At 34.4% G+C, this 26,856-nt stretch overlaps 1 protein-coding gene, 1 non-coding gene and 1 pseudogene across 2 annotated transcripts; all 3 read left to right on the top strand.

Moving 5' to 3' along the window:
• The first annotated feature begins 1,155 nt into the window (after window positions 1-1,155).
• Window positions 1,156-1,264, top strand: LOC150107522 (U5 spliceosomal RNA; annotated as a pseudogene).
• A 1,731-nt stretch (window positions 1,265-2,995) lies between these two features.
• On the top strand, window positions 2,996-4,876 carry LOC150107521 (DNA-binding protein inhibitor ID-2-like). Its single transcript, XM_090391366.1, has 2 exons — window positions 2,996-3,412; window positions 4,140-4,876. Exons 1-2 carry the CDS (start codon window positions 3,065-3,067, stop codon window positions 4,212-4,214), a joined length of 423 nt encoding a protein of 140 aa, XP_090247492.1. The 5' UTR covers window positions 2,996-3,064; the 3' UTR covers window positions 4,215-4,876.
• Window positions 4,877-25,623: 20,747 nt separating this feature from the next.
• On the top strand, window positions 25,624-25,695 carry TRNAA-UGC (transfer RNA alanine (anticodon UGC)). The gene has a single exon. It is a non-coding gene; the product is annotated as a tRNA-Ala (tRNA).
• The last annotated feature ends 1,161 nt before the right edge of the window (window positions 25,696-26,856 follow it).

Below are 26,856 nucleotides of genomic sequence, written 5' to 3'. Positions count from 1 at the left end.
GGTGTCAATTATCAGTGCTGCATTGATTTAAAAGGTGACTGACTATTCGCTAGCTATCGTAGCATGAAGTTGCAGCGACTTGTTCAAACAGGAAAACAAGACGGGAAATGCTATTTAGATGTACTGACTCAGGTTAATTGCTTCAGACTATTAACGCAGTTATTAATAGGCAATTTGTGTTCTAAATGTCTTCAGAAGAGTCGGCAAAGATCTGTCAATACCACGTTAAAATAACTTGAATAATTAACCAGTACAATGCAATGTATCACGTTCAAATTAACGCACTGTTTTTAACATGATTACTGTATCATGAACCGATTTTGAATCGGGTTGGGGTTGTTTTGAATTGCCGCTGAATCAACTAAGACTATGATGTCAGTATACTGTATGTTAAATGCGTGTATTCTGGCCAGTATGTTTGTTTTGTAGGCAATTAAACCCGAGTTTTCCGGAGGAAAAACCTTGTCTCTCCGGGGTTAACTCATACAGATCCTGGGAACTATCCCACCGAACAGTATATTTCATTTACGTAAACTGTTTATAATTGTAAACATAACAATGCTGTTAAAATATTATTTATCGATTATATCTGATCAATTTTAATTCATAAATTTAATTAACGCAAATTATAAACCAATTTAAAAACTCACAGTTTTAAAAATCCTGCAGGTTTATTCTTATAGGTTGGCACTCCAAAGGACGAGTATTTTATGAATGTAGATATGTGTGTTCAATCTCCTTACGAGATCGACTAGCTTATCTTTAATTCAAAAGACAGGAAGTATTAAGTAATTTAGCCAATAATGGAAGTTCGAATCCCGCCGTGGGCATGGATGTTTGTGATTATCCTTGGAAATACCAGTGATGGTGGGCGGCGGTAGATGGCGTTGGTGTAGTTGCGGTCAGTTGGTGGATTGAGTGGCGGCGACAGAGTTGTAGAGCAGGTGCCCTCCCTCGATGAGTCTTTGGACTCCCTGGAGATGTCTAACAATTATTCATATGTATTTTATAACTATTTAAAATATTTTTCTGAAAAAAAAATATATAATTGCAATATTTTAGTATAATCAATTTATAATAAAGGTAATTTAAAAACACCATAAAATTTATTACAAATTATTAATATATAAAGCAGTTCGTTATATTTCATTGCGGATGCTAAGGTTTCTCGTCACGGTTATTTTTTCGCCTTTTATTAAAGATTACCGTGGATGGGGTCATCACAATGAGCTTTGCAGGGAATTTTTGTAATCCCATTTGGACTTTATTTTTATTTTTAAAAGAAAAGATAGAATGCCATATCAAATACATTTCGAATTGCAGTGGAGAAAAATTATGTACATACTTGGTAATAGATTTTTAATTATTGATTGGCACTTTATTCTCATTTTAACGCTGATTTCACTGCACTATGAAAATAATTATCTAGTCTATAGTTTTGTGCAATATGCATAATTGAAAACCCTTGCAAAGCAAAAACAGTTTATGGATGTGTAATTTTGCACATTGCATACAGTACTTATTACGCAATTAATTGTATACTGCAACATTTTATATATAATTAATATTGCAACGTGCATTGTGCTATGAAAATAGTTATATAAATTTGTTGCTTGGGATTCACTAATACAAAATAGCAAACTTTTCTGACTCCTTGTGAAGCCTTGTAAAGGCCGTGACCCATAGTTTAAAAACCACTTTTAGCAAAAGAAAATATCGCTTTTAGAACTGGTTTTTTCCTTTAAGTGATTGGTATCTTTAACATAAAAACAGTATTAAATAACAATTAGTTTAATTTATTCACTTTGATGCTGAGTACAATTATTGTTTACTTGAGCTAAACTGAAGGTTGAGCATTTATTAACCGGTTGAATGGTGACTTGCCTCCGAGGGAGGAACGACAAGGTCGAAATGAAAACAGTGTCTCTTCAAACGTAGGTTTTGTCTAACTTCATATTTTTTATTCTCAAACAATCCGCTATTATAAATAGAATGTGGGTGGGTTTCGACATTTAAGTGTCCAATCGGGAGGGAAAAAAAAGGTCAAAATTAGTTAATGAAAATCGTCTGATGTTTTGACAAAAAGACTTTAGTTAAGAACAGTGCTAAGCAGAGATTAACACAGCTTATCCGTTTCCGAGACTGTTAAGATGTCTGCCTAAAGACTTCCCGCTGCGACAGGTGGAAAAATAGTTTTGATGCTAACCTGGATTCATTCTCTTTCGAGCAGGACCTTGCCACCAGTCAAATCGACGTTCCCACCGACTCCTGGCGCCACTGAGGAATGTCTATCTCTCCATCTTTCAGCGTCTCAGCCTCAGGAAGTTCCAGGTGTGCACGGAGCAACCCATAGGTGACGACTTGTAACACTACTTCCCATTTAGCGGGGAAGCGGCGTATTTGATGGCGACTTTGACTGACAGCCTGGTTGCCCAAGCAACCGCCAACCTGACGCCGGTGATATGTTGAGATGCGACTTCTGACGTCACTTACGAGGCGTCTCGTGGTGTCTGTCGTCTGCCTACGGCTATGCGGAATTCGCAGCCATTGTCCCGACCTTCTTAAGTTAGCGGAGGTTTTTTTTTTTTTTTTTTTTGATGCCTTATGAATATAGTGAGCATTAGAGATTGCTCGATCCGGCATATTATGGACGCACAGGCAATTCACAATGGGTCGAGTAGTCGGCACGGAGCCATCGACAATATTGAGAAGTGAAACACGTGTGCAGCTTCAGCTGTGCCCTAAACGGGGGCGCTAGTTTCATTCGTGGGAATCTCCCACGGTAACTGAGGGGTTCCTAGTGAAAGAGCGTCTGTGATTGACACGGAAAAACGCGTGAGAGCCACTCACGGATTGGTCACCTGCTTTCCCAGCTGCGTAGCTCGTTCTTTGGCGTCTGCGTCGGGAGTGAGCACAGCCAATCAGAATATGGGTACAATAGCCCCGCCTTCAGCACACGACTCTCATATATATGGACAGGGGTGCGCGTTGCGGATCACTTCGTTGTTTGGAACGGACTGTTGTTTTTGCTATCGTGTGTGTTTAGTGCTAAAGTGTTGTGATCATGAAGTCTCAGTCTGAAGTGCAGTTTGCTAAGCAGATGATGAGAAGTGGAGAGAATAAAGTGGGCAAGCTTCGTCATAAGGAGCGCGATGTGACACACGAAGAAATGCAGGCCTTACTGGCCAAACTTAAGGAACTAGTTCCCAATATGCCACGAAATAAGAAACTGTCCAAGTTGGAAATAATACAATATGTGATTGACTACATCGTTGATCTGCAAATCGCATTGGAGACTCATCCAGCTTCCAGACCGGCAGCTCCTGTCAGCTGTGGGAGTCCAGGCAGGCAACCACTCGGAGTGTTGTCGCCGTCAACGAATGCCGTGGTCAACACATGTGCAGCACAAGAGGTAGGTCAAATATTCATTACTTTGTTAATGTTAGTACCATAAATTCCGTAAATGGCTTACAGACTTACGTTGTGTTCAGTCGATTAATTCAGTTATATATATTTTACTTCTGCCTAGTCAGTAATGCTAAGTGCCAAATCAGTTGATTCCGTGTATTCTTTTGATAAACCGTATTAAAAATTGTTCTAAGATCTATTCGAACACGTTTTCGCAACAAAAATTCGTTTGTTCACCTTGGATATTTTCCGGCTATAAAAACGAGTTGAGCGGGCTCTTATTTTGAGTTAATGCCCCATTAAAGGTGATTGTAATTTTATTACCCATTTGTCAATGATTTCATGTAACAATTGTTGCCTGTAGATTTCATGATTTTAATTGTATAAATTATTCTTAAATGAGAAAACGTAACAATTGTAAAAGTTTGTAAGCCATTACTTTTTGTTAATAGATATTATATATTGGCATTTGAAGTTATATTATGCTCAATCTAGTGAGGGAAACGACCCAAAAAAACTTCCCCAAAGCAGCAGAACATCAAAAAAAAAATACTGAATTAATTTGTATCCCCCAACTATTCCGGAGATTGCTATGTTAAGAGTTAACTGGCAAGTGTTCTTTGTAAGAAATAATGGGTCGTAGCCTTCAAATGTAGGTTGAGTGACATGTTTAAAAATTCTGTTGTTTACGTAGTGAACTTATGGGTATTTTTTTCTTTTGTCCATTGCAGGCTAGCCACACAGAGAAGGTACCAACCCATCTCAGTGACATAGTGGTCAGTGCACCTCGACCTGTATCTTGCTAGGCCTCGTGTCAGCTTGTCTCCCTACTAAGGGCCGAGTCTTGGATGTCGAATTCGGGTCAAGGCTTCATAGGAGTGATATCTACTAGTCCTAGTGAACTTTTCCTAACAGAAAAAAAAAAGTTTTTTAAACTGACTTTAGAAAGAAATTCATGCACAAACGACTAGCGAGGACATTTTTCAGTGTGTTTGTTGGCTATTGTTCCACAAAAAAAAGGTCAAAAAACCCGTGTTGGAAGTAGTTCAGATGTGCACTTTGTTCTCAAGACACCCGGTGTTGAGAAATATACTACTTTAATTATTCAGGGAATTAATATCAAGCATAGAACATTTTTTTTATTACAGGGACTTAAGTTTTTTTTCCCTCTACGTTTTGCAGTAGCCGATATTTCCTTAAAAAGAAGTGCAAGCAATGATTAAGCTGTGATCGTGTTTTTTTTTTTTTTTCGTTGTACAGAGATGTGTGTACGTGTGTATAATGTTGTACATTTTGTACGTATCTATAGCCACATATGTTAGTAATAATGTTGTCAAGGGAGGGGAGGGGTTATTACCGATGTACAAATATTTCTTGTGATAGTAGGGCCTGACGTTTAGGGCCTTGTACAAATGTCAAAGTGTACTGAAGATTTATTTGAAAACATTAAATGGAAAATTATATCTAATTTTGTCTGTGTTTTAATTATATTTAATGTAATTTTTGGAATATACATGTACAAGTACAATTTATTCAGTTTATGTCGAAATTTTTTTTTTTTTTGACACTTCATTCTACACATACTAGACTTGAAATTCTTTTAAGTTGATTTTATATGAAATATATAAAGGTATTATTATTTCGATAATTCTTTAATATTTAATAGAACAAACAGTTATATATTTCAAAAATTTAAAATATATAAATTGAAATATTTAAAAAATTTAAAATATAAAGAAAATCGAGATATAAGGAACATATTACATGTTTTCATTGAAACGAGCTTCCAGTCGTTTTGGATTATTTCTGTGATTATAAAGAAGAGAAAGTAAAATAAGTTTATCTAAATATACAATTAATTAAAAAAAATCTAAACGTAAAGTAAGCTAATGCAGATAAAATATAGTTTTAAAAGAAAGGATTAAAAATTACTTAAATTAATTCGCAATAGTTAATTTTTTTTCCTTCACACCATAAATTTACTTTTATAAGATCTCTATAACTGAAAAAAGAGGATCGACAGTGAAATGCGGCGATTAATACATTTGTAATGGGTAATGGATGGCAATGAAGTTCTACTGAGGCTTGGTTATTGCTGTTACCCTCCTGCCATGATCAGAGCTTTAATAGCTCAATAACCTTATTCCTGCACTGTCCTCTACAGATAACGGGGAAGATGAAAAGCATTCTTGCTTCGCCCCTTTAAACCCAGTCCTTATGACTAACGAACGTAGAAAATTACTAGTAGTTAAATTCATTATATTGATATTTGACTTGCCGATTTTATTGATAAAGTGGTGACATTTTCTTCAACGTTATTCAACTATAATACCGTACTTTGCGAATTCATTTTTAAATATTGTCAAATAGTTTAAATTTAAATGTTCCTAATTAAAATTCATATTCATAGTTTAAATGTTCCTAGTTAAATTCATTATATTGATATTTGACTTGCCGATTTTATTGATAAAGTGGTGACATTTTCTTCAACGTTATTCAACTATAATACCGTACTTTGCGAATTCATTTTTAAATATTGTCAAATAGTTTAAATTTAAATGTTCCTAATTAAAATTGCAATCTTATAAAACGAAGTAAGACGTCCTCCAACTCGGTAGTTATTGTAACTTAAACCATTAAAAAAAACATTGATTTTTGATATTTTCTCTCGTTTCAAGTCGTATCCTAAACATGAACTTCTCTTATAATGCGTCAATTATCAACGAATATATACATTAGCGTATTCTTTATCAATAACCACATAAATAAATTAAAACCCTTTCTCTCTCTCTCTCGAATGTCGCTGAACCAACCAATGTCCTTACACACACACAATAAAGGATGTAAAGTTACAAAAAACTGGTGCTTAAAAACCGGAACCACAGACACGCTAATGGTGTCAGGAGTACAATAAAATAGGATGAATAATAAATTCCTCCTGACACCTGGCGAATGAGATGTGCTATGATTTCACAGCCTGTGTGACGTCATAGGTATGCAGTTAGACTTGTAAGGTTACGTTCTGCCTAGAATTTAATATATATATTGAATAACAATAAAAATAGAACCAAATGATTAAAATGAATTTTTTAAAAATAAGTTTCAAGAAATTTTTTGCACTAGCTTATCAAGGAATTCTAAAATTTACGGATATCTTTCTGAAATAGCTACTACTTGGAAAGCGAACGAAATTGTCTACTTTATATTAGGTGACTTGAATAGAAGGTACGGTATACGGTATGCTTTATTGGAAAGACAAAGAGAGGATAGGTGAGGACAGGAGATAACAATAAAAATAGAACCAAATGATTAAAATGAATTTTTTAAAAATAAGTTTCAAGAAATTTTTTGCACTAGCTTATCAAGGAATTCTAAAATTTACGGATATCTTTCTGAAATAGCTACTACTTGGAAAGCGAACGAAATTGTCTACTTTATATTAGGTGACTTGAATAGAAGGTACGGTATACGGTATGCTTTATTGGAAAAACAAAGAGAGGATAGGTGAGGACAGGAGATGTGGCTTCACTTCATCATTACCAAATTACTTCCTGGAACATTTGCTAATAACTTCAAAAAGTTTAAAGCCAGCGATGTTGTACTAACTTAAAGAAATTCGGTCAAAATTTGCGTACAGCATTACTGATTTTAGGCTACGACAAAACTACTCCCATTGATGAAGTCTTGGAAAATTTATCTATTACTGATGCGAAATTGCTTTCGAGTTTGTAAAAACAAAAATTGAGAAACAATCAAGTAGTTATTGCAAGCAATCAGAGGCGTAGCTAGAAGGGGGGGGGGGCCCTGAGTGGCTTTTTGAACTTTTGCAGTTAATAATTCTAAAATGTCGAGAACTCAGTTCCAACTATTGTAATAATAATTCCTCACAATTGCTGTAAGTGTTGCTAGTTGTGAGAGGAGTTTTTCTGTTTTCTAAATAAAAATAAATAAAATTGATTAAGTATTACCTACATTACTATGAAATAGACTTCGACAATGTCATCGATGATTTTGCTAACAGAAAAGCAAGAAAAATAACATTTTAGGATGTTGAAATTAAAGTTTTACTTCAAAAATAAACATAGTGCTTTAATTTATTTCCCTATACGTCGTTTTGACTTTTTTGTAGTATAGTATAGTATTTTTGGTGTGTATTGAGAGGAGCGGCAAACTCAGGGATCGTCCCGGTGACAAAAGCTCTAGCTACACCACTGCAAGCAATTAACAATGTACATGCAGCCAAGCTACACAGTTGGAAGTATGCATTTGTACACAAATGACAATGGAGTTCCCTACTGTTTATTCACTAATTGGAGAACACCAGGATGACTGGTTGTATGGATGCCCTTAAGAATCTTTCATTAATCGAAGTTATTTTTTTCTTGAGGAGGGAGATAATTCTTTTAAGACATTTGACCCTCAAATTATAGACTAGAACTTTTTTGGTTACAGTAACGCCAAAAAAATTGCGTATAAACAATGCTGTGTTTTCGACATATTTACCACATCATTTAGGGATGTAATGGAATGTACACTGATCCTTAATCAGGGGGAGAGAGGAAGAGAAACTGTTCATCCCGTGTACTAGCTTTTTATTTTTATTTTATTTTAATTACGAGATCTAGGAATAGGATACTTGAGATATCCAACGAAATCATGGCAAATAATCTTGAATAGAGTAATAAACTGAACTCGGGTCCAGCGTTTTCATTATGTTATTGGGGGTAGGCTATACTGATTTGTGTCTTTATCTGTGACACAGGTAATGAAAATTGTCTACTATAAAGATGACCACAAACATTCATGCACACACACTAGGGATACGAACCATAGAAACAGTCTTCTGTTGATAGTGCAGAGATGTTACTCACCCATTATTTTGAAACTTTTCACTCGAAAAAGGATTACAAACCATCTGGACAAAGCCGGTAAGTCGACATCGGCAAGCACCGATTAGACGACGACCAGTCAAAATTAATTTCTATTGGGTAATGAATGCAATCATGTAAATCAGTTATGGAGTAAAAACAAACAAAATATTGGGTAATGAATGCAATCATGTAAATCAGTTATGGAGTAAAAACAAAGAAAATATTGGGTAATGAATGCAATCATGTAAATCAGTTATGGAGTAAAAACAAACAAAATATATAAATAAAATAAAAATAAGATTTATACTGACCTGTGATTGACGAGTTAGGAGTCCACTAATTATTACGCACATAAATACATAATGATTGTTATTAGTATTTTTCATGAATAATAAAAGAACTGAACCCTCCGTTGAAAAATTGAGATTAACAAATATTTCTTGGAATAACGGAAGGATTCAGATAGGAGAATGTAAAAATAATTCTCCACGTGTCTCATCTGGCGTCTAATACCTAGTGCGAAAATTGCTTAAGAATGTGAGATTACACAAGGAAGACATTAGTTGGGAAATCCCACTTTCCGTTTGGGTGATTGGACTAAAAGGAATTCTTATTACAAGCATTTTTTAAAACACTGATTCAGCATAAAACATGCGCTACCGTGAACCTAATAACATTCCTTACTGGAAACGAAATTTTGAGTAGTACTAGTAGATGCACTCTTCAGTAGATATGATTAAAGTATTTATTTATATTAAAAAGAATTATTACACAATTAATATTAATTCGAATGTTTTTAAATATAATGTTTATCTTTTGAAATATTTTATTTTAAAGTGCATTTCATAATACACCATTTATTAATTTACATTTAGAATAAATATTTAAAAAAAATTTTTTTGCTTTCACAAATCCGTCTATCTGTACAGGTGCGATAGAAATGTGGCATTTGTAAGTTGAAGGAATTTTAAATATGAAGCTAAATTTTTAGTTTGAAGAGAAGAACGATATGTTTAAAATAATTATAAATTAATTATATTATATCATTTCATAGAACAACACTTATTAATTAATATTTAGCACAATCTTTGTCATGCTAATATAATTTTGCAAGTTTAACGAAAAGTTTTGCTGTTCGTTCAAAAAAGAATGGTAGAAATTGAACTTCTAAAATGGAAGGATTAGCTTGGAAACATATTCCTGATAATTTTGCTAAGATGACTCATAAACTACCCAGTGACGTGCCATCACAGGATAATGGATTTAGTATTTAGTATTAGGATATTACCTTGCAGAATAAAGTTTAACAAACTAATGGTTATTTTAGAGTAGGTTGTTTAAAATTGACGGGAGAGACAACTAACGCTATAGGCTAGTGTAACGAACCCTTGGGGTAACTGAGACTAATTCAGTGGGGGGGATCAGCGAGGTCAAAATCTAAATTTTGACCTCGCGAACTAATCTAAATCCAAATTTTCTAAGAATACTAAGACGTATTTGAAAATATAGTTACTTTTTAAAAAAAAAAAATTGTTATTTATGCTAACATGTAATGGACTTACTATTGTTATTTTTAAGTGAATTAATAAATAAATGTTTTAAAATTTTCACTGTTTTAATTTTTAACGCGGTCAATATCGATAGTCTAACTCACATAAACAAAAGCTCTTGGGGGGAGGGTCAGTAATTTTTAAGAGTGCAAAGAGGTCCTGAGACCAAAAGGTTTGAAAATCACTGAGATAGTGCATGATACCTGTGAATTTCGAGTGTGTGCTGCAGTTGGTTTGTTTCTTTTATTGGATGAAAAATTCCTATCACCTATATATGAGAAATTCTCGCAAGTGCTGTTCTGCTCTCGAAGTTGCATCAACTTGGGTTTGTTTTGAAGAATTATACTCTATAGTTAGTATAATTCTTCAAATATAGTTAGTATTATACAAATTCACACGGTTTTGGTAATTAAATCCTACGACGAAATATTTCTTCACTAATGCAAGGTATTTGCAAAGAAAGTTATTTTAAAATGCTTAATAACAAAGGATTCTTCAGGAGTTCCAAATGGGATCGCTGTTTTTATGCAATTGATTGTAGCTTTACAACTCTGATGATCTATGAAACCAGATGCAAATGATTAAAAGCTATGAGATTTTCAAATCCTACTTCTAAAATAAAATTCCAGGAACTAATAATTCCCTGAAGGTTTGTAATATTACAGTATCTAATGATTAGCTATAATATAACAGCTTTAACCGTTGCATTTATTATTCCTTATAAATGTGAGTATTCCTAAACAAAACAATAATTTGCACCCATTTGATTTATTTTTAAAATTATGCTAGTGGAAATGGTATGATCTCCGCCGAAAAAAATTCCCCCATGAAGTATGCCACTAGCTTATTAAATAATCTGCAAAAAAGAAAAAAAAATTCCTTTATCTGTCCAAGTTTATTTCACAGGAACTACCCGAATTCGTTATAAAATGCAATATACGCATGAATATAAATTATTCCAATGAAAGGCTTGCAATGCATATTGATGAAGTTTGAATAAATTATCTGAAAAATATTAGAAGATCACATAAAGGAGTGAAACTTACGTTGTACTTTAATGAAGAAGTACTACTAGTACTTTTTTAAATACTACGGTTTTTGTGCAGAACTGTAGTATTAAAACAGAACCATATACTGTTTTCAATCGTTATTGGCATAAATATGCACACGGATCAGAATAGCAGATTTAAAAAAAAAAAAAAGGCTGGGGGGGGGGGAGGATTACGATGACTCAAAGTAGGCATATAAAAGCAGAACGGCAGCAAAACTCATTGGACTTTTTAATTATATTTTAACATATTGTTGACATTTATTAAACACTGATATCATAAAGCAGTCCGCGTGGTTCCGTCGACGACGTGAGGAGCTTAAGGATCTTTCTCAGCCATAGCCAAGTTAGCCGGTCTTGAACGCGGGCAGTAGGGTTTTTCCCCCAGTTTATCCTAGGGTTTTTCATCCCGCAAGCAGGCAAACCGGACCCGTGAATACACAGTCTACAGTCAATGGATATAGTACTTAATCCCTCATTAGGAGGGCTCAATAGTCCTAAGGGGAGGTAGAGGAACTGGGGGGGGGGGAATCCTACAAGAATAAAATAATAAAGTAAGGCTTTAAACTACTCGTGCGAAATAAATAATCACAAAACAATTATTTAATTTAAAACAGACCGGAAGAAAATTAAGAAACAAAGAGTGCGGCATTCAACACACACACGACAAATAAAACAAGAAAAAAATAAAAGAAAATTTTACATTTTTAATAACGTTGGCTGATCATCTTATTAGTTGAATTGTTATTACGTTAATAATAATTAATTACATACGAATCTATTATGAGGGGTGTAAAAATTAAAAATAAAATCATATGCACAATGCATTAGGGATTTTAATTTACCAAAGCTGACAGTTTTTGTCTCATTTTATGTATATTATTTTTTTTTCCTATAAAGATCTCTTATTTTAAGACATTACAAGATAACTTCCATTCAGTGACAAAATTTAAGCTTGAACAAATGGTGGTAGTGAGGCCTTTCGCCATAAGTGAGAATGAAAGTATGACCTTAAGCGAATATTGATTCGGCATTATTGGTCTACTGGCTTTATCAGTAATAACTCCAACTAAGCAAATTTGGCATTTTTGTTTTTATTCATTACACATTTAACTTAACATGGGCAAATAAGATAATTTAAGACAACACTGATGAAAGAAGATTTTCCAACAATTTTAACATGGCTGTATAAATCATTAGAACTTGCTGTGCACGATTCAATGAAAGATATTACGCCAATAAATCATTTTGTGATGTTTCTTGATAAGGTATATTTAACTTTTAGTATGTCTCCAAAGAACTTACATGAACTAAGGAAATGTGTAGAACAGTTGCTCTGCAGTCTCACCAAAGTGGGAAAGATGTTGTCAACTCGTTGGATTGCGTCAAGTTTTCGGGCTGTGAATCCTATTGGGAATAACTATGCACCATTTCACAGTTTCTTTACACATGCAGCTTGATGGAAATCGAAATAGTAAAGAAAGAGCAACATTTCAAGGGTTAGCCGGTAAACCTGAAGAAACGTACTTCATAAACAGTTTAGGAATAATGATGGATGCGTTATCTGAGATACCTCTCAGAATCTTTGCGAAAACAAACTGTAACATTACCTAGAGCAAACCAACTCCTGCACAGAACAAGAGAAGTATTTAAAGGTAACAAAGAGAGAGAGAGAGAGGAGGTATTTACTGGAGGGAAGTTCAGAAAGCTATAGAAGCAAAACAATTCAAAAGGAGTTCCCTTGAAATTATTTGGGGGTAGGAAGAACACAATGGAAATAAATAAAGGACAACTTTATGCGAGTATAATCACAAATTTGACAAGTCGATGCATGACAGATAAGGACACAAAGTACTCAGGAATAATGAAAGTAGTTTTACCTGAGTATTGGCTGGATGATATTACCATGGACTATGGAGAACAAGAATTGAAAGATCTGTGTGATTTGTTTTCTTTGTGTTATCGTGAGATCAATCTTATAGGTATTTTAAGCACAGTGGAGATAAGCATGTGTCAGATGCCATGAAGAAACTTCAGAAGTTTCTTCGTGGCATCTGACATGAAGAAACTGTTCTGAGGAAACATGAAAAAAAAAAAATGTTGTGACAACAACAAGAAATGCGCTCATGGTTTAAAATGTCTCATCTTTGCTGACAGTAAATAGTTGTGGTCCACCAATTTTCCAGCGGAATCCTCTTCCATATGTTAAACGCTGAATGTCCCAAAGAAGAAACAGTGCCGTTGTTTATTGTAAAAAAGATTTGACGCAGAGACAGACAAATCGAAGGAAGCCTTGTGGAAATATTGTAGACTTCCTGCAACTGTCAACTAAGGGTAAGCCTCGATATGTTTGTGTACTCTTTCCTGTACATTTCACTAGTTAAAATAAATAGATAAATAATATTTTTAAAAAAATTATTGAAATATAAATATTTCAAAAAAAAGTTCAAATAATTCTTAATAGTAATTAGATAACTTAATTTTCTTATTACATATTATAGTCTACAAAATATTTTATTTTAATTTATCTCTTATTTTAAGAAAAAATCTAGTAAGACTCAAACAACTCTAAATATAACCTTAAACCGAAAAATACTTTTTCGGACATATATTATTTTTTGCAAAAATGGACATGTATTCTTTTTTCCTATTTTCCGAATAACTATTGTTTTCTTTTCTGCACATAAAAATTAGAACCATTATATTTCTATAATTTGAGTATTTTGGAGTGGCCATAATGATTACGCTTTTTCGATAACTCATCACTGTCGATTCACAAACGAATGAAGCGCCCCCTATGGTAATACTGAATTTTGACTACCGACACTGCTAATTTTTCATTGAAGTTCTTTTTTTTTCTATATTAAAATGAAATATGTTATATTAAAATAAAACTAGACCTTTAATTAATGATTGAAATTACATTTAAAGATTTACAAGCAAATAACTTTGGTTATTTGCTTGTAAATCTTATTAATGTAAATCTTGTAAATCTTAATCTTATTATTATTATTATTATGATGATGATGATTTAAACTTCAAGATAAACATATTACCGATTGCTTCCAGGTGAAAGGCACTTAGTTTTTCAATGATAACTACATAATTTCCGGATAGATGAATACCATTCTTACAAGTTCAGTGACTTTACATAACATCCAAATGAGGCAATTGCAGTCATGCAGTTTCCTGTAAGGCGAAAACCACCTCCTACAGTGTAAAATGCGTCGTTTAAGCAGGGATGTCACGTGCGAAGAAAGATGTGGCTTTCTTTTTAATTTGTTCTCACACACAGAGGTGATCTTCTAGATAAAATCTAACAGATATCAACATTCTTGAAAGGAAAAATTAAGCCTAAGAGCACTCTGAACTCTTGGATACCACTAACGTTATTGCACCTTTGAACTCTGTTTGGCAGTATTTCTATTATTTGTATTTTAGGTGCAAATACACACACACACACGTTTGAAGAAAATGTCTGAAAGATTCTTAATATATTTCCTGAAAGTCGTAAATTTCGAGAAGTACATCTCAATCTTTTTAATCCCTACTCCCTCTTTCTTAAAAGAAAACATGAGACATCATTTATCACCAATGGAACGACATCCGAAAAAAGAAGGTCCTTTGTCTGTGACAACAAACAGCTACGTATTTATGAGTTGTTTATTGGATTACATAACAATAATTAATTTTCTGTGCTTTTAATAAGTGGAATGATGTAATAGTTTTGATCATCACGTCAGTTGTAAGTTTATAAGCTACACTGTTAGTAAAATTATTGTGTGCTTGTTATCTGTTTCTTGTGTTAATAAGACTTCAGAATCTGACTCAGGTCGGATATTGCGCAATGACTACCAGATCGAACATCACAATTGATTAGGTCGGGAAAAACAAAACAAAACACTAAGATTCACAGTGCTTTACGTGAAGTTTATGCGGATAGTGCACTGAAGTGCAGCACACTGTCACGGTGGACATTCTCTAGCTTCTTTGAAGGTCCAACAAGCATTGAAGACGAGCCAAGAAATGGGCCATCGACACTTACGAATGACATATTAGGAGTTATCGTCAACAACCTACTGGAATGGCGAAATTGCAAATGAAGCAACCATCTCAACCACATGTGTTTTCCGAGAAAATCTGTGGTCAAGTGGATCTCATAGCAGCTAATAAAAGACGAGCAAGCAGATCACACGACGATTTGCAGAACTGATGCATCGTTATAAGACTAAGACGAATACCTCATGAACAGAAATGATGCCATAGACGAAAGATGAATACGAGATTTTTGAACCACAACTGAAAAGTCAGTCCTCACAGTGAAAACATCTAAAATCTCTTCGTTAAAAGAACTAAAAGGTTCAGTATTCAAAGATTAAGTTAATAATGGCAGACAATAAGAACAAAGTGAAAACGACAGAGAGTACTTCCATGATCGAATGAGTGAGAGAAGCATACTAAAGGAGGTTTGTGAACATTTTGTGCCCAAAAAAAGACCTAACATGTTCGTAGTCGGAGTTCTCATTTTGCACGACAACACAAGGACAAACGTTTCCGATGAAGTATCTGATCTTTTCCAAAAAAAAAAAAAAAACTTCTTGGAAACTACCATTGACGAGGTTTCTTCTGAAGTGACTTATCCCGAATTATCAAGCACATCAACTAAAGAGGTTTGCTGACAGGAATACAAGGCTTACCTAAACGTTCAGGGTAGCGATAAGGAAGAAAATAGATTATATAGAAAGCCTGTAAATGTGCTTTGTTAAAAAAATTTATTTAACAACAGGAGTACAGCAGTGTGCCGAGTTTTTGAAATGATTCTCTTATCAAAAGCTCACGCAAAATTAAAACTGGCCAACTCTTCTGTTCAAAAGAGGAAAATGCCATTAGTAGTTTTTTTACGCGAAAAAAATTGTGCAATACAAATTTAAATAAATAAAATTAACGGAGAACTGTACCGTAAAATTAACAATAACTAAATACAGCTACAAATTTCCTAAATGTCTTCTAGAGAAGGAGATGACTTTTATTAAGATATACTGAGAATACTGATCATATATGCTTGCTCTAACTTTCCACGAGTTGCTTCCGTATTTCTTTACATCAATCTTAACCAAGAACATTTATGCATAGATGAATATTAACATTCATGAGCAATGTTATGATATTCCCGGCATTTATCTCCTCCTTGTGACAAGAGTTGGACAAGTGAGAACTGTGATCAGAATACTAAGCATAGTTTGCAACTACTTTCGACCTATGTTAATCAAGCTTTCACCTCAGGTGATAAAAATCATCGTTACTCAAAACACGAATCATAAATTGGTAATCACTATGAGGTATGTAATGTCTTTTATACCATTATGATATTATTATTGGCATAAAATTATTTGAGCTATCATAATAATTTCTATAACATAAATATAGTTTTGTGTTTATTCATAACACCAGGACCACACCATCCGTCTCCGTTAGATTTATTAATATATCTGGATTCGTGCTACTGACCATTAACTTAAATTTGTGATATTTATTAATTATAATTCTAGCTTTTGTATGAAGTTAAGAAATTCCTGTTTAAAGCTATATGTAACCGGTAACTCTAGTTTTTCATTTTCCACAAAACAGGCAAGCCGGTCAGAAGAACACACGCAGTTAATAAACATAATACGCTGGCATCGTGACTTTAGTCGCTTTGGCTTATATAATTCAAAACATCTCAAGCCAAAGCTATTTGCAAGCCTCACACAATCCCTGTAAACATCAAAGAAACCATCGTCTGTTTATTTAACACTTTCATTGCCAAGCTGAAAATTGGAATTTCGTGTGGTGGCCAAATTTTTTTTTTATTTTTTATTTAGTTAGCGACGTCAACGCGATAACGCGTGATCGGCCGTTTGGTGAGAACTCGCATCACGCGTATCGTTCATTGCCAAGCTGAAAATTGGAATTTCGTGTGGTGGCCAAATTTTTTTTAATTTTTTTATTTAGTTAGCGACGTCAACGCGATAACGCGTGATCGGCCGTTTGGTGAGAACTCGCATCGCGTGATTGGCAATGAACATGTTAAGAATGAAATTCCAGATTGACCAGAGTCAGGTACTTAATTCTGAAGTATGCTTTGCCAAGTAATTGTCCTCTAACATCAGCACTCCTTTACAACGGTTCACTATGATTATTTCCCCCTCTATCTATCATACTAGCATTCCCTACCTACCTTAGTTTCGCAGCAGAGGCACATATCATACTGACTAACGTTGTTGACCTTTTCTATTCAAATGTGGTCAGTCCTTATTAAAAAGGTTCATTCGTCTAAAAAAATTCTTGAAATAGTTCTACACTATGTTTTAAACAGTTTTTATACTCTTAAATGAATAGGTAGAATCCCTGTGATTATCTCGTATCAGGTCAGAATGAATAACGAACAGTTGGATATGAAAATCAAGCTTTCTATTCTTCTTCATTTCGATTATTAACTGTTTGGACTTCAGTTTCTTCGTTGAGGGTGTCATTTGTACTGATATAGAGGGCTATATGATTTTTATACTTCGCCAGGAATCCAGTCTGAAAGAAAAAAAAAAAAAACCTGTTATATTACATACTACATTCCCTTCAAGAAAAACTCTACGTCGTAGCAATGTACTTTTTCCCGCTATTATTTTAAATCTTTTCCATTTGTGGAACAGAAATAATGTTCCTCGATCCTGTTACAGATGATATTTTCATGTCACTCATTGTTATTCGCTATTCGAAAAAAACTAATACATAATAAAGGAAGGTAATAGTAATATTAATCGTATGATTAGGAAGAATATGATATATCAAGACGACAATGTACTTTACAATCTCTGTAAGGCAATTCGCATATGTAAAATGCATTACTAAGTTGAAGGAGGAAGGGAATGATAGAAAGAGTAAAGTAAACGATAAAGTGAAGGAGAGAAGGGCACAGAGAGTGAATGTGTGTTTGCGAGAAAGAGAGCGAGAGGTGAATGAAGGAATCAGAAGAAAGTAAGAAAAGAGGAAGAACTGGATACAAAGTAAAAAAGAAAAGAAAAAAAGGTCTCCGGTGTTAACAAAAGGTCAACGACGTGTTGACCTCCCCATCTGCTGTACGTATGGAGCTTATATTTACTGACCCCTACTCCGCCACGCATATAACGCTGTGGCACGAAGTTAGAGTGGACAACAGATGGACCGGAAGTTTGGTGGCAAAACTGGAAAAATGCTACGAGGAAGTGTGCGAAGACACCAAAGGGTCTCCTTTGACAACCGAGTGTGGTGTATTCTTAGGGACAGGTGTGCGAGCACGAAAGGGGTAGCGGACGAAGTTCAAAGAAACGCCTTAGGCCCCTCCCCCCCTCGGAGAATAAGGAAGTAGTACAATGTCTTCATAGTAAACAGAACTCCTGCGGAAGGCTGACCTCTGATCGCTACAGATGGCGTAATGACCCACACGCACTGGAAACGGAGAAAAGAAACTAACGATGCGTCTATTTAACTGCTTCTTTCTTTCTATCCCTGTGAGCGTTCGATGACTGAATGCGTTATCTATGCACAGCGAACACCGAGAGGTCGCTTCGCTGTGCGTTTAAAGCAACGATAATATCTGCAGGATATTTCCCGAGTGATTGCATCACTCAATGCGCATTGCTTCCGTCTTCTGGAATGTGCCAAGCATTAATTCCTAAGGAATGACAGAATCATTTCCTCTCCCTGATGAGCAGAGATTATCTTCCGCTTTCTTATAGTGCAGTTCATATTGATAATAAATAAATAAATAAAATCGGAAACGCTCTCTTTTCATAGATACATATTTACTAATATGTATCTACTTTTTGGATGACCAGGAAATCTTGCTTTAGAATTCAAAATGAAACTTTTTTTTTTTTTTTTTTCAAGCCAATTCAAACTTACAATAAGCTGAACGATATTCTTACACCGGACAGTGAAATTCATCTTCCAACTAAAAAATTAATTTTCAAAATTAAGAAAAAAATATGTTGAAAGTTTCTTCGCTTGGTTATATGATAAATTAAAGATGCTAAGAAATTATAATATTGGTTTAATCCTTTATCCAAGTGTAAGCAAACAAAGTCTGCGCGTGAAGTATCTTCATGACTAGGACTAATGACTTCACATCAATCGCCTTAGGATCTCATAATGCAAATCCCACATCCTTTTGGGTGTGTGTGTAATGCTATGCAATATGAGTAGAGCCACCACCCAGACCGGTTTCGACCTATATTGAGGTTTCTTCAGTGGGAGCCAGACCCAGAAGGAATACCAGCGTTGAAGTAATGCAGAAGTCATACCAATTACAGAAAGCAACGCGTAAACTTTGCTTGCCTACACTTGGATAAGGGATGAAACCAAGAATATAATTTCTTGGCACCTTTAATTTATATATACTGTATATTAAAGATATAAATTAATATACCTTTTCTTTATTATAGTATATGACGACATAACGTCAAAGTATTCGTAAATAAATAAACCTTAAAACATACGAAAGTATGGGTTTGCCAATTATGGAAGAATCATGTAGTTATTCATCAAATGACATCATTACGTGTCGAAGTATGGAAGAAGGAAAAAACTAGCAACATTTAACACTTCATGCAGAGAGTAAATTATTTCACATTCTACCATTTTAGAATTTTTATTTTACTATTTTGGCTATTTTTTTATCTTTTTTTTTTTTTTTTTTTGACTAGCTATAAGCTAGTGAACTGATAACGCCTTCGCTATTGTTAGATGTCGGTTCGTATAACCTGTATAGAATATCTGGCATTCATTTTTATTCCCTGTTTGACTTCTTAATCGCTCTAAGAACCAGTCAAAAGAAAACCCAGATTACCTTTCATGTGCCCCCACCACCTCATTAAGAAAGAATGAGAGAGAAACAATGAGGGTACTGATATGTATACAGAAAACTTCAAGGTGAGCCACTACACCTCAAAGATCCTTAACGAGATTGGCGTTAAAGTACCTCTTAGTTATTCAACCGTTTTACGTTATTAGTCTCCAAATCGCATTCCTCGTGGTTTTGATGGGTGACCCCGAACACCCACAGCTGTCTGAGTGTGGCCATTAGTTTCCGTAGCTGCGAGGTAACACGTGTCCATCCTGGACGCAGTTCTTTATCCAGGTGAAGGAAACAGATGTTTCAGTTCCGTATATTGTCGATAATTAGGGAAATTAGAGGGTTTCGCAATCCAAGCTACTGAAGAATGTGCATATAACATATAAGTTATACATATTTCCATTAAAAGTGATAGAAATTTCTTTCTATTATCACTTTTTCCTTTATTGGATTGTTTTTCCTTATTTTAATACTTTGAGAACCAGATTTTATGCTGCTTTCACCCACTTGTCCTTTGAGGATTGGTATATTTAATTTTGCATTAGTTAAAATGCATATTCAGGATATATATATATATATATATATATATATATATAACAAAATAGACTAAATAAATTTAAAAATATATATATTTCTGTGATTAGATAATACATATGCACAAAAATAGATATATATATATACATACGAAACATACGATCAATGCATTCTTCTGTATAAACTGAAATCTGCAGGAGTTAATTTTGAAAAGGATAACTTTTTTTCCCTGGGTTTCCATTGGGTAGAAGCAAAATCTGGATTCCATTCTTTTAATGAATCGAGCTACTAGATTTTTTTTTGTTTTCCATTGTGATGAATCGTCCATCAATGAGATTGATAAACGGTAATTTAATCTTGTGCATTTTAATCGGAAACTTTAGATATTGGCTTTTGCAGCTATGAAGGGACAGTATCTTTGTACAGCAGATCTCATGAATCTTCTAGGCTGTATGTTATAGGTAGTAGAGGTGGTCCATGGCATATTTGAAAATAATTTTGTTTATAGGGCATATTAGATATGTGTGGTTCAGAGTTCCAAATATGAGTAAAACATGCAAACATCTGAATGAATGAATAGGAATTTGTGGAGGTTTCTTGGCCGTTGGCAGGATATTGTGTTACAGTCAATACTATCGATGCTGCCTCTCTTGTAGGAAACTGTCACGGAAATTGGATAGTACTGATGAATGCGAAGAAAAGGATGGATGCAATGATGTACCAACATACTGTATATGTTGGGACATCAACAGTTGTATATTTTCTTGTAGTAGGTATGGGTATCAGTGGTATAAAGTGGTGATTTGGATGCATTCCTCTTTAGCAAGTCCTGGAAAGGCTTTATGATTGCCAGTTATATTTCATATCATTCTAATCTTACTTTTAAGTTCTTCATTAGATGTTTACCTAGTTCCTACACGGTTTCCTGTAGGAAAGAGAAGATACTGGTGTAGTGTTGGGATTAATAATAAGTTTTAAGCAAAGAGGGGGTTGATTATTTTCATGTGTGATGCAGTTCTAGATGCTTTCAGAATATATTAAAGAGGAATTGTATGGATGTGTCACCTATAGGTGAATCTTGAAGCAGAATATGATTCGAAGGAGGTAATCTTGGTTTGTATACAATATTTACGAGAGAGGGGAGACAGCCTTGCTTTTATACCTAGCGAATAACGTAATAAGTTGTAATTAACCTACTTTACAGGGAATCATCTTCTGTTTGATATGCAGGTTATATGATTTCAAAAATTTAAAGAGATAATCGTATTTAACTTTGTCAAGATTGATTGGTGTGTTAGGTTTTCATTTTGAAAGTTGGTAATGTGGATAAATGAACAGAGAGAGAGAGAGGCATTGGGATATTGTTAACTGGCCTTAGAACTTTTCAAAGCATTTTCTCTACTATTAGCATTAGAACATGTTTTTTTTTTTTTAATTTAATGTCGGGAAGCGAAATTTATGCAGCATCGATGTCAGAATATAGAATTCTTAGAAGCAGAATGCCTTTGATTATCCTCTGCACTAATCCCCCCTGCCCTTGGAAAAATTTCTTAAACACCAAGTAGAAAATTGAAAATTTAATACCCTACATATATTTGAACTTTTTGAATTTGCTTTCGGTATCCAATCTTACAATACTTAATCATAATACTTAATCTTACAATCTCACAATACTTTCTGGAAGTTTATCTAATAAATAAGCTTCTATTTACTGTATATATAAGCTTCAAGCTAAAGGAAATACTCCAAATAAAATCAAAGAAAATTATTTGACGTCATTAATGAACCAAGAATGTTTTAGAAAACTTACAGTGATCAGTATTGATGACAAAATCATATTTGGTTAATAATGACAAACACTTTAAAGTAATTAATATTCAAGTATGACCGAAGTATGACTTACATTGTCACTTAAACAGAATGAAAGAGTGAAAAGTTTAGTGAGAAAAGTTTTATCCATCATCCTCGATGTTGGTCTTCCAACATCGAGGTTGATGGATACAGTTAGCAATTAATTCTTCTTCTTAAGTGATTCTCTAATTTATAGGTTAGCAATCATGATACGCCTGAGTGTCCGTATCTTTGACCTTTCACAATTAACTACTGGTGCTAGTACTATAGCTGGGTCCCAAGAACCAGTGTCCACAATTAAGGTAGGATAAGACAGTACTGGATTCTCTCTTTATATGAGTTTTCAAGGATTTTCAGCAAACCGGATCTTACAATTTTAAGATTGTAAGATTGATAAAGGTTCTTCGCATCATTAAAGCGATTCAAACCCCGTATTTCCAACCACAGGACTCCGTCGAAACTAACTGAACTATGGAGGTTCTCTAATAATTTCTTAAAAGACCGAAATATACGATCCGTGTTGGAAATATTGGAGGAGTGAATATAAGAATAATTTGGAAGAATATCGTTGATAAGAAGCTAGTGGTAATGTAAATTTATATCCAGCAGTCATGAGAATATAGCGACATCTGCTGTTCGGCTGGAAAGATCTGCGTTACAATCCAATCTAGAATGCAAGGAAGAACCTTTTTACTGAATCTGAATTAGCCTCATATGAAGGTGGAAGGTTTTTTCTTCTAGAAACTCAGTTTTTTTTTTTTTTTTTTTTTTTTAAATGTGCAAAATGACTGGAGGACACATAATTATTTGACTTAAAATCCTGGTCTCATAGACCTACTCGTTCAGGTCGTAATTTCAACTAATCCAGCTCCACTCATAGTATTCTCTACACATTTTCGAAAGTGCATAAACAAGAAATTATAATGTTAAATTTAAACCATTTAAAATTAATCTTTAGCAAAATGGGTGCATCCACGATTCATATAGCTTAGTACACTTTTTTATGATAATCTCACACATGAGCAGTTGTTCAATCTATATTAGTACCACGATTGGTAAAAGTTGAAAAGAAAGGGGAAACTCACTACATTGGAAATACATAAGAAAGAAAGAAAGTCGATTAGAGGAGAAAGCAGTAGAGGAAATGAAAGAAGTGGAAGAATTTGGTCTCTAAGTTTAGAACTGAATCAAGGGAGAGGTCTAAGAAGTTGTATTCTTTTCTCTCTCCAAATTTAAAACGAACTTTTTTTTAAACAATAATTACAACGTTGTGTCTACTGTGAAAATTATAAAATCGAATGCAATACATTCTCCCTCCTTTCTTTTGTAAAAATGTCATTTACAAACTAACAAAGCTTATTGAAAAAGATTTGCTTTTGCAAAACTGCAGTGAGATTTATTTAAAACGTTATCATCATTTTAATATCGCCTTTTTTTTTCTCCACTGAAGCATGTCACAGTTGCACAAATAGTTGGTGGGATCGTTCACCGAAAGCGAACCTCTGTGTATATTCATGTATCTTAAAGGGATACTTGATAGAATTTTAGCAATCCCCACACTATCATCAATAGCTACAACCACGTATGAACATCAGTGGCCATCACACATTCCAGCCTGTTGCTATGGTTACGGAGGTGTCGTGTTATGTAATATTGAATTTCGTGTTTCTGATACTTACTGTATTTCCTGAAAAAATAACATTTTCCTCTACTCCCTCCCTCGCAGTTGCTACTTTATTAAATTATAATTTCCAATATCTGCTTCCGTAAGCTAGGAAGAAATACGTTGAGGCGCAAGTTTCCCGTAGAAACATCTCGACTTTTTTTTTATATTTTGTTTTAGATGTGTAATTTGTATTCCAGAGTGTTATCTTTTTTGTATTATGTTCGTTGTATATTATATAACTAACAGTTGGTAAAATTATTTCTGAATAATTTTTTTATCGTCTTATCCGTATAATTTTTCAAGTCGGCATTTTCAGAAAAAACAACATTATGCAACCGAATACATAAACCAGCTACTTGAAATGGCATTGTTAATATTCCAAACCAGGTGCACAGATAGTAAAGTTAACAAGAATAATATTCCAATCTATTTTTTTTCAGCTGTGATTAATATTTTTTCATATAAGATATTTTTCAAATAAGATTAATTTAACACATTTAATAATAAATATATATATATAGATTATTATTACTCTGTTTTAAAAATTTTCAGAAAAAAACTACTTCTTCTTCTTTCCTTCACGTATTAGGCCTAGTGGCCTGTTACGGAGCTATCCTTAGCTCTTCTAAGACGTACCCGTCCCAAGGATAAGGTGGCTATCCCTATGCCTCCGCCCCCCCCAAAAAAAACTTGAGTACTGTAAATGCACCTTTAATTATCAATATGAAAATAAACTATTACAATAGCTTGTATCTCGCTCAGTGATAACCGGAGGTTACGGAAGTGTGATCCCCTTCTCCATGATCTAGCAGAAAAGTTCTTCATCAGGACAAGTAATCATCCAAACCTGCTGATCAAACAAGCCTCGGACTACAATGAATCAGAATACTACAAACACAAAAGACTGATCACAGCTAATTTCACTCCACACACAGGGCGAGCTTAAAGCTCAATAACACTCCACTCAAAGACAAAGGGGAATATGAAAAGCATATCTGCTTCACCCATCAGATCAGTAATGTTATACATTCTATGCTCAGTGTTTAAAGTGATGTTGGCTTAAACTTATACTCTTCATTCAAATGGTTGCATGTTGCAGCTTCAGAGGTCCAAGTATATATATATATACCTGTTTCCTCCCTCTTTCTCAATGTATCCATCATCATCGATATATTTCATTCCTTTTTTATTCATTCCATTTTCCTGTATTTATCTATATTTTTGACACCTCTCTCTCTCTCTTCACCTATCTGTCTATCTCTGGATGTGCATTAATGTAAAAGAGCAGGACCTATAATAGTACGGATGCTGAACACTCCCAGGAGGTCTTTGTGGGTCCCAGATGGCTCTGCAGTCGGACGTGTTCGTCGACAGCCGCACGAGCTGACCTTGTGACAGCTGGGACTAATGAGGTCTCATCTGGTCTCCTTATCACAATGGCTACCGGCAGAGCAACGCTTTCGTATGTTATAAGCAAGAGCTACGTTAGCGACCTTTGCTCTTTCGACGCTTCTGTCATGTGAAGTCCACATCTGTTAGTGTAACAGAAAAGTGTCATCTGTCCACGCAACATGGCACTATTTATAGAGATGTTGCCAGTGAATCTCTGTGTTATTCATGTATTTTTCCCCTCTTCAGTGTTTTCTACGTTACATACAAACAACAACAACAACGGTAAACAAATAAAACGTAACGCAAAGATGCATGTGAATAGACTTTTGTATGTTATCATTGGTCATTTAAATGTTAGCTTTTGTATATTTTACAGTTTTTGTGACAACTGCCGATTTCTTTTTGATTTGGCTATTTGTGAAGTTTCATTATCAGCAGGGGGTGTAGCTCAGTGGTAGAGCGTTCGCTTTGCATGTGAAAGGTCCCGGGTTCGATCCCCGGCACCTCCAATATCGTTTAATTTTACCCATATACGGCACTAACGCACTGTAGGTTGATCACCAACCTCTCCTATATCGACCCAACAAAAAATATTTTTTTCATTATCAGTTTGTTTTATGATTAATGTGGAAGATAATGTGTTTTGTCTAAACTTTGGGAGGAAAAAACCTTCCACTATCGTCTGAAACCGGTTAATTTATTTTTTTCTCATTTTTTGTCTTTCATGAACTAAGAAGAGCTGACTCCATAATGTATGTTCACTTAAAATGATGTGTTAAGCAGACATAACTACTATACCGCGAAACCCAGTAGTGCTGGAGAGATTAGGTGGGCCCATGGAAGATCTCAAGCAAAATTTTCTCAATCTCAAGAGTTAATGAAAGTTTTTTCTTGAGATCTAAAATCACAGTTACACTATTGCCTGTTACATCAAAACAGCGGTAGATAGACATTTCCTCAGAACTACGGGGCCCATAAGTCATGGAACATGCCGAAGAAAGGGCCCGTCTTTGTGAAGCAATTGCATAAGTTTTTTAACAACACCACACTTTAGCTAAAACTCAATGGATTCAAGGGCAATTGCATTGCCTCCCCCTCAAGAAATCAAATGCTTCATGACTTATGGACCACCCTGTATAATGAATTTATTTTCTTATTTAATTAACATTCGCAACTGTTTTGATTTCTTGAGGGGAGACCATGCAATTGACCCTAGATCCGTTGAGTATTAGCTGAAGTGCGATTGACGTAACTAAAGCAATGATATCATTATACTATTCCTACTAATTAATTGTGTGTGTATGTGTTCTGTGGCCAGTTTGTCTGTGTTTAGAGGAAAAAATAGCCGAGTTTACCGAGAAGAAAACCAAACCATTTTCTGTCTGTATGAAAGTGGCTAACTCACATTTAATGGAAACTCACTTATAAGGTTTTTACAAAGAAGCTTTATAAGTTTCTTAAATCAAAACACGAAGAAACTTATAAAATTTTCTCGTGTCTTGACGACATTCGAATCTTGATCTTTTGTGAGCAAAACCCTACCAAAAATATCCATCTCAGACAACTCAGTTCAAAAGCACTTGTCTTATTGATGGTCTTAATGTTCTAGATAGAATGCAAAATTTTTTCCAGTCATTTTTCGTTACGATTGTACTAAATTAATGTTTAAG

Source organism: Typopeltis vanoorti, chromosome 4, assembly GCF_054136105.1.
Source record: "Typopeltis vanoorti isolate ZY-2024b chromosome 4, IOZ_Tvanoo_1.0, whole genome shotgun sequence".
Taxonomy (NCBI): Eukaryota; Metazoa; Arthropoda; class Arachnida; order Uropygi; family Thelyphonidae; genus Typopeltis; species Typopeltis vanoorti.
The sequence above is the reverse complement of the archived record's forward strand: the minus strand, read 5'-3'. Positions and strand labels throughout refer to the sequence as shown.